Raw genomic sequence first — 9,432 nt, 5'->3', positions numbered from 1 at the left:
CTAAATTTTGGGTCTGTTTTGGTCTGTTAGAAGAATCTGCATCCTAAAATTTTAAAGAAAATCTACATATATACAACAATCAGTTTAAATACAATGAATGCATGGCATGTGACTGTAACAATGAAAATTAAAGATTTTTAATAAAGGAATTGATAAGAAGTTGGTTGAAAAAGGACAGAAGAACAATTCCAAAAGAAAAATAAAGTAGTAGAAAATTTAAGAAATTAAAGTTGAAAGACTAAAGAATCAGGGGAAAAAAGCCATAATTCTATATACTGAATTCCCTTAGAGCTGGAGGTTTGCAGTTCTTGGTGGGTAAACTTGGTGTTGGCTGGATGTTCTTGCTGATGTTCTGGGGAGGAGCCTGTTGCAGTGATTCTCAAATGTCTTTTCCCCAAGTGGAATTGCACTGCCCTTGCCACAGGCCAGGCTGAGTCATCTGCTTGGGTTTGCTCTCTGTGGCTTTTGTTCCCTGAAAGCTTTCCTTGCAGCTTTAGAAGACAAGAATGAAAATGGTCCTGGAGGAGCTGAGAGCTCGGGCCCTCACTCCTCTGTGCACCCTTAGAGGAAAGCTGTCATTCATGCCTATCTCACCTGTCTCCCTGGTCTCCGGCCATACTCCATGCTCACCCAGCAGATTCCTGCAGCAGCACTCCCATGCTACTCCTCCCAGGGGTGAAGGGGAGTGTCCCTGGATCTGCCATTTGTTGAGTTCCTCCTCGAAGAGCAGGGACCTGACTGTGCCATGGATTATAGTTTATGGCAACCCCAAGCTGAAAGCCCACTCCTGGGCTCATTCTTTGTAGCCAGCTTCCCTATACTGATATTTGGGAGTTCTGTCCCACTCAGGTATCCCTGGTCTTTCTATGACCCCAAGGGTCCTGAGACCACACTGTCCCAGCAAGGGCTCCACCCCCTGCCACCTGCTTAGCCACTGGAGCAGACTTCTAACCGTTCTGATTTTGTCCTCTGTTGCTCTGTCACTTGCTGGGAGCTGGCTGATGGAGGCTTTCTCCCCCCACAGTGTTTCTTCCCAAATAACGCCTCAGATTCACTTCTCTACACCTTCTATCTTGCAGAAAGTGGTTCATAGAGTTGCTGTTATTCTTTTCTTCGTCCTTCAGTTGAGTTTATAGGTGTTCAGAATGGTTAAATAGCTATTGAGCTGAATTCCTGGGACGAGATGAAATTCCTGAGACTCTGTCGAAGGACTAAGTTTTTAAATTATATGGAGATTTCATAGAGAATCTTGAGGGAGTGATGCAAGTGATCTGATGCAAAGCAGAGAAAAATGGTGCTAAAGCGGTGCTAAAACCTAACTGATGGTACTTACTTTTAGACGCTGCCCAGCTTACAAAAAAATCTTAAGGGACAGGAAGGTGGTGTCAGTGTTCTGTTACGCTTTCATGCCCTTGTGGTAAACTCCCATTTAGAATGGGAGCAGAGGGCCAGAAAATTCAGACTGTAAGAGGGCAGTGGGGGCTTTCTCCCAGGCTGTAGTATTGGCAGAATACAGTCCTCAGCCCACCATGCCTCCCACCTCCAGTCCCTGTGCCACAGGCTCCATGTTCGTGGAGTGGAAGTTTCCTCCCACATACACAGTGACATAGTTTCTTATTGTATAACATCAGAGATAAGGCACATCTCATTTGACTTTTGAATCAAAAGTCAGAACAACACAGGAAACCCCCAGTCACTTTTGAGGATAGGATGCATGCTTCTTTCCCCTACCTCTAAATTTGGTGTTTACTTTAGATTCATTTAATTCAAGGGAAAATGTTGCCTTAAACTTCATCATTTTATTATTTGGTGAAACAAACCTAACTTATGGTCGAGGCCTCAGTTTAAGCAGATTAGAATTTCTTAGCTATGCTGTGTTGAGCCCATGGTGGGTACCAGGCACCAGAATAGTTGCTACTTTATGACATTATCTTATCTTCACCAAACAACCCTTGAGACTTGCTCCTGTCTCAGCTTTAGAGGAAGGATCTGAACTTGGTAAAGTCCAGTAACTTGCTCAAAGTCATACAGCTGCAAGTGGTTGAGCCTGAGTTCTGACCCTGCTCTTACTCCAAAGCCCACTTCCTTACTGTTATGACTTAATACTTGCCCACCCCTAGTGTGAAAAAGATAGGCATGAAAATCCCAGGAAAGAAAGTTGTGGGGAAGAGAGAATCCAGCTTTGGTCCATGAATTATTTATGGTATTAGTCTCATTTTAAGTAGATGTTTTCTTTGAAGTATGTTTCCTACATGCATTTAGATTCCATCACTTTCAAACAGATCATAAAATAGTTGTCTCAGGAGTGGTTTCTCCAGGGGCACCTGGATGGCTCAGTTGTTAAGCATCTGCCTTCAGCTCAGGTCATGATCCCAAGGTCCAGGGATCAAGCCCTGCATCGGGCTTCCTGCCCAACGGGAAGCCTGCTTCTCTCTCTCCCTCTGCCTGCTATTCCCCCTGCTTGTTGTCTCTCACTCTCATTCTCATTCTGTCAAATAAAATCTTAAAAAAAAAAAAAATAAAAGTGGCTTCTCCAAAAAGAAGAGAAATCTGAACATGCAGACCTAAAGTATTTCCAAGGAGTCCTGGCTTATCTTCAGAATAGTTCTTTTTTGGCTTTCCTGAATTTCCAGATTTCTCTGAATCTGACTTGGGTCTTGGTATCTGAATTTTATTTATTTTTTTTTTATTTTCCTTTTAGCCTTCTAGTAGATCATAGCCATAATGAATTTATATTCTGCCTTATTTGAAATGAATTTAAGTCAGCTTACACAGATATATATATACAATCAGTAGAGGAGTTCTGAATTGAGGGACATGTGTAGGAAGAACACAGTGAAACCAGGGTTGAGGACAGTTCACGAAATTTATACCATCAATACTTGCTAGAGGTGGTCCAAAGGTTTGGCTGAGCCAGAGCAAAAAAAGCCCAGCCCTTCACATTTTTCGAGAACGGAGATGAATTGTTCTGGATTCAAGAAGTTTCTTATGTCACTCTCTGAGCACCAGTGGCATCACCCCAAGTGAGACTTCATAAAAGCAGTTATAGGGGCCAAACCAGTGAGGTCTGCTCATTGAGCTTTCTGCTTTATCTAAGAATGTTTAGACCCACTAAAGGAATGGATGGCCCACATGTTCTTTAGGCACTCACTCTGCTGTGACTTAGATCTTACAGCTGGATTTCAAGTAACAGCGAACTGGAGATTGGGCTGGGTGGTCATCTGCCCAACAAGTGGCTGAGCTGGGGAAGTGGCTAACGTGCTTTCTTGGAAGTTGAAAGATCTAAGAGGCTTGTCCTGGGTAGAGGGCCATCGTTTCCCCCACAGAGGTAAACTGAGACAAGGCTAAAGGCAGTGCCAAGACTGACCTCAAAAAGAGCTCGGTGGTCTTCTCAGGCAAGTGTTCTTTAGGCATTTCAGTTTTGAGTGGCAAGGGGTTTGAGTTGTTCCTTCCTTCTGTTGCATATCTGAAGCTCCAGATGATTTGCCCCAATCTGCTCTGTCAGCCAGCCATCTGGAGCTAAGGTGGATTTGTTCTCTAAAAGGTGGGGAAGGGGGAAGTGATGGTAGTTTCTCAGTTTGGGTGTGTGTGACTCAGTAGTAGAGCAATACCACTGGAGGAAGATGTGGAAAGCACTGGCTATGTGTTTGTTAAATAAATGAAGGTGGCAGATGAGAATGCTTATTAGACAATTATACAAGAGGGTCTAGAGGTTAGAAAACAGTAGGGAAGGCAGAGATTTAGAAGCTTTAGGTTTCTGAAACTTAAAAATCTGAGAGGAGGTGTGCATTTTAATCTAGAGCCTACCATGTTACTCTCCTGGGCTGGTCACTTTTCTCGGAGTAGCAGCCTTACTTGTAAGTAACACTAGACTGTTGATCCCACAACCCTCTTCGAACTCTGAAAATTCATTTTAGAAAAGAAAAAACATTCTCTCCAAATGTGCTGCTCTGGTCTTTGTGGGGGAAAAAAGATCTTTTAGTAATGGTTTAGGGTATATGGAATCATGAAAGTACTGGATTTGTATATTAATATCCTTTTCATTCTCCAGATCAGTGATTTATTACATAGAGAATTAAAAGTGGACCAGAGGAGGTTTCCCTTGATAAGTCATTATTTGGTGTAATTAGTCATTCCCCTGCCCCACACCTCAGTTTCCTTAAGTGAGCCTTATTTTTGATGACCTTCATTTTAGGTCTGTCAAGATTCAAGTCATGTGGCTGACTCAGTGGAAACAGGAGTATGAGTTAGGTATTGGCTTTTTTTTTTTTCCTGTCCAATTATGAGTTTGATAATGCCAGAAATTTTCAAATTGATAGTCTTAAAGTGCCCAGAGGCTCGGGTGAAAGCTGGGGAGTTTGTTGGGGAGTGGAGGAGTACAGCAGTTCTCCTGTTGGGCTATATCGCCCCCTAATGGAAGCTGCTTTTTGTCCATATGCTGCAGAATTGAACATTTTCCTGCTTTGGAAAGAATTTGAAATCTATCTTCACTCCCACCCCCTCTCCTAGAAAAGGTGCATTGGGCCTATATATTTTCGTGATGTATCAGTTTCCTGGGGCTGCTAAAACAAATGACCACAGATGTGGGATCTTAAAACCACAGAAATGGATTCTGTCACAGTCCGAGAGTAGAAATCAAGGTGTTGAAAGGGCTGCACTCTCTCTGGAGGCTTTAGGGTGCATCTCCTTTACCTCTTCCACCTTCTGGTGGGTATTGATACTCCTTTTGGTTGCATCACTTCAGTTTCTGCTTCAGTGGTCACATTGCCTCCTCTTATGTCTGTGTCTCTTGTATATCTAAGGACATTTATCATAGTATTTGTGGATCCTGCGTGGATAATAACAGATGATCTCATCTCAAGATCCTTAATCACATCTGCAGAGAACCTTTTCCCAAATGGGTTCACATTCATCAGTTCCAGAGATCTGATGTGAATACATTTTTGGGGTGACCACCATTAAACACACTACAGGTGGTTGGCACCTTTTCTTTTTTTTTTTCCAGATCTTTATATTATCACTGCTGCTAACTCTGTTCTGTGTAAACCATTGATCCCTTTCATTCCAGGTGGTGGCCTGTATAGAGATGGCTTATATCATGCTCCACCACGGGTGCTGCTCAGTCCCACAGCTGCTTCCTTATTTGTGTTGAGTGTGGGTTGTATTATTTTCAGTAGCCATTTTGTTCTTTTTAATGGGGAAAATTAATGGCAGCAAACATTTTGAGCAGGGTTAAAGTTTGTAAAGAAAATAAAAAAGGAAATAGGATAGCTTCAACACTATATTGCACATAACTAGAAGTGCAAGTCATTAGCAGAAACATTTCATTTTGTAAAAATGTAGAAAATAAGATTGTAATAAAATTTGATATACTTGTTTTAAGGCTATCTTTAATTGTTGCTCTTCTTTCCTCTGCAGGTCTTTTAGATAACCCTGAGCTTCGTGTGGTCCTGGTATTTGGCTATAATTGCTGTAAGGTGGGAGCCAGTAATTACCTGCAGCGAGTCGTCAGCACTTTTAGTGATATGAACGTCATCTTGGCTGGGGGCCAGGTAGACAACCTGGCATCGCTGACCTCTGACAGGTATATCTCATGTGCTTCTGATTTCTCCTATACATGACCAGAAATGTTCTCAGGTTTTTCTTACCTTGGGTTTTTCAAATACATGTTTACAGAATTGCTGAGCTAACAGTTCATTCCATTTTAAAATACTCCGCATAATTCTGCTTACAGTTAAAGAATGAAATTTTCATGTTGTCTTCTAATAACTTACTCTGAATTGGATTCGTATTCTTCTCAAAACTGATTTTCAGCAGTATCTACTGGTATTTCCCGACAGCTCTGTACTATATACAACCACACTATATTATGCTTTATAACTTTGACACTTTATATGTTCTTTAGTGATCACTTCTCTGTAGTTCTGTTTTCTCCTCTAAAGGAAGCACATGCTTAAACAGTGAATCTTCATGATAAAACAACTTAGAGCCTCTGATATGCCCAGTGCTATGGAAATCTAGAGGGAATGACAGTTCTCAAATCTGTTCTGTGGAGCATCTTGGACACCTATTGGTATGACTTGGCACACATTTTGGGAAATACTAGATCTTTTTGAAAGGCTTCTTGATTTTATTACTAAGGCTTTTTTGCTTTTGAAGATGAAAAATATTTGCTTCAGCTATCTTGGGAGCTATTACTCCCTTTGCATTTTGAATAAGAGTTTGTAGTATTTTTTGAGTTTGAGCTAATTAAGTGGACATGAATATCCAAAAGCAAGAAAATGAAAACCTCTTATCCCCAGATGCTTCCTGCAAATACTACTATTCATTTCTCACTATATTTGTGTTTAGTACTTGGATACTAGAGTAGTGAAATGGCAACAGATGTTAAGAGATCAGTCTTTAAAAGCAGTGTAAATCATCCTGGTTATAATTTCCCTTCTGGAAGTCTCTACCAATGGATCAGCTACAGCTGGTCAGGGATCAGGGAAAGCAAATACAGAGGACTCTTAAACAATGCAGGGGATAGGAGTGCCTATCCCTGCACAATTGAAAATCCATGTATAACTTGTGACTCCCCAAAAACTTAACTACTGATAGTCTACTGTTGACCAGAAGCCTTACTGATAACATGGTCAGTTAACACATATATATATATTCTTACAAGAAAAGCTAAGAAAAGACAATGTTATTAAGAAAATTATTTACAGTACTGTACTTGTCAAGAAAAATCCACATGTAAATGGACGCATGGTCTTCAAGGGTCACCCGTAGCTAAGTCGAGGTCCTTGGACTGCTGGTGAGGAAGATGGAAGGAAAGCAAGTGCTCAGAATTCTGCTTAGAATATCAGACATTGGATTTCATACATAAATACACCTAATTCTCAGTAATTACCTGTGGATTATCTCTCCTCTTACCTGATTTTCTGTGTCTTTGCTTATACCTCTAAATTGTATAAAATGGGGCAGTGATGATTTAATACTTCGTTTACCTTTGAAATGCCAGTCTCAGACCAGACATACAGAGTCTGAGATGTGAGCCTGTTAGCATGGTCAGGTGTCCGTTCATCATTTTTTTATACCTGTTGTGGGAAATAGCCCTCAAGAATTGTTAACCCTTTACATGACATGTTAATTTTAGTGTGGTCTTCCCATTGTCGGTGGGTAAGAGAAGCCATTGCGTAAATCAAAGCTCCACTTTAATAGTGTCCAGATACCACCTTCCCAGAAAAACAAAAGGTAAATCATTCTTTAAGGCAGGATATTGACAGTATATGTTGCAGTGGTATGCCAAAGAGGAGATGTAATAAAGGAGAAGTGGAGGACTTCAGAAGGTGGATTCTCCTCAGAAACAGGTTTTGCTACTAAGCTAGTCTTATTATCTTAGTCACTTAAGCTTTTTGAGTTAAGTTTCTTGTTAGCCTAGTGAATCTTGCCCATTTCATCAACTAACGTGTTGGTAAACATGATAGAAATACAAGGTATTTGTTTTTCCCCATAGGTGTTCACTATATTGTGCTTTATAACTTTGACACTTTCTATTTTCTTTAGTAAGGATAAAATATTTCCTTAAAAAAACAGGCAAACATAAACAAAACATGTTTTTACCTTTAGGTTAAGCTGAATTCTATGCTGAAAGTAATAAATAAGACACAGGAATGGAATCTCATATCTTTATGGGCCAAACAATATAAAGCTGAAACTTCTGGAGTTACATGTTCTTTTTCTTTTTCTTTTTTGAAGATTTTATTATTTGTTTATTTGACAGAGAGAGAGAGAGAGAGAGAGATCACAAGCAGGCAGAGCAGCAGGCAGAGAGAGAGGGGGAAGCAGGCTCCCTGCTCAGCAGAGAGCCTGACGTGGGGCTTGATCCCAGGACCCGGAGATCACAACCCGAGCCGAAGGCAGAGGCTTAACCCACTGAGTCACCCAGGCACCCCTGGAGTTACATGTTCTTAATAAAATTATCATCCATGATTAAATATCTAATATATCTTTTTTAGAATGTGACAGCTGAGGGTGGGGGGAGAAAGATACCAAAACATGTAAATAATACCAGAAAGCTTTATTTAATTGATACTGTCATGCATATGAATAAAACTTTTAAGATTCATTTTAAGAAAGTGAGAAACTTTTAAGGACACTTTATATCTAAGACCAGGATGGTTTTCAGAAATCTTTGTGGAGATGCATTTGGCCCTTGAATTTGTGACTAAAAACATAGTTCCTTCTTCACAGATCTGCTTCCCTGCATTCTTTTAAATGTATTCATAGTTTAATTTTTAATCCCTATTACATTGCTTTTATCTGGGAAGGTGAACCTCAGACTAGGTATAGGTCTTAAAGTCAGCAGCTCCTAACCAGCAAATCAGGAGTTTTATTTTACACTTTAAATTATAGGGCACCTGGGTGGCTCAGTGGGTTAAGCCTTTGCCTTCGGCTCGGGTCATGATCCCAGACTCCTGGGATCGAGTTCCGCATCGGGCTGTCTGCTTGGCGGGGAGCCTGCTTCCTCTTCTCTCTCTCTCTCTCTCTCTGCCTACTTGTGATCTCTCTCTGTCAAATAAATAAGTAAAATCTTAAAAAAAGAATTCTATATTTTGTTTTATGCTGTATCACTACACTATTCTAATTTAATTACAGACACCCTCTGGATATTGATGCCACTGGTGTGGTTGGACTATCATTTAGTGGACACCGAATCCAGAGTGCCACTGTGCTACTCAACGAGGATGTCAACGATGAGAAGACCGTTGAGGCTGCAGTGCAGCGCCTTAAAGCTGCCAACATTCCAGAACGGAATACCATTGGCTTTATGTTTGCATGTGTTGGCAGGGGCTTTCAGTATTATAGAGCCAAGGGCAATGTTGAGGCTGATGCATTTAGGAAGTTTTTTCCTAGTGTTCCTTTATTTGGCTTCTTTGGAAATGGAGAAATTGGATGTGATCGCATAGTCACTGGGAACTTTATATTGAAGAAGTGTAATGAGGTGAAGGATGATGACTTGTTTCACAGCTATACAACAATAATGGCACTGATTCATCTTGGGTCATCTAAATAAAGTCTCCTGTAAAGTGGCTTTCACAATATATAATTTTCAGGCTCCGCCTTTCCTAGAAAATGGAAACTGGGATATGTGTATTTCAAAAAAAAAAAAATAAGAGTAATAACTTTATATGTATCAGTTTTGTAACTTTGACTCTCTAAAGATTATATTAGGGGTAGTTTTAACAAGTTAGATGAAGGACAACTTTGTATGTAACAAAATAGAAACAGAATTGAGAGCTTTTGCATCATGAGGCACAGCCCTGATTATGGCTGTATTATACTTAATGCTGTGTAATTTGACTTTATAGTCTTCTGCATAGGAAGATTGAAAGAGAATTCATCAGTAAGATGGAGATTTAAGACATTCCATGGCTACCTCTGCAT

At 40.4% G+C, this 9,432-nt stretch overlaps 1 protein-coding gene across 1 annotated transcript; it reads left to right on the top strand.

Moving 5' to 3' along the window:
* Positions 1-3,947: 3,947 nt before the first annotated feature.
* FBXO22 (F-box protein 22) lies at positions 3,948-9,175 on the top strand. Its single transcript, XM_032850478.1, has 3 exons — positions 3,948-4,251; positions 5,419-5,584; positions 8,644-9,175. Exons 1-3 carry the CDS (start codon positions 4,215-4,217, stop codon positions 9,059-9,061), a joined length of 621 nt encoding a protein of 206 aa, XP_032706369.1. The 5' UTR covers positions 3,948-4,214; the 3' UTR covers positions 9,062-9,175.
* The last annotated feature ends 257 nt before the right edge of the window (positions 9,176-9,432 follow it).

Source organism: Lontra canadensis, unplaced genomic scaffold (assembly GCF_010015895.1).
Source record: "Lontra canadensis isolate GAN:19392208 unplaced genomic scaffold, GSC_riverotter_1.0 scaffold444, whole genome shotgun sequence".
Lineage (NCBI taxonomy): Eukaryota > Metazoa > Chordata > Mammalia > Carnivora > Mustelidae > Lontra > Lontra canadensis.
This window is presented reverse-complemented; position numbering and strand designations above follow the sequence as displayed.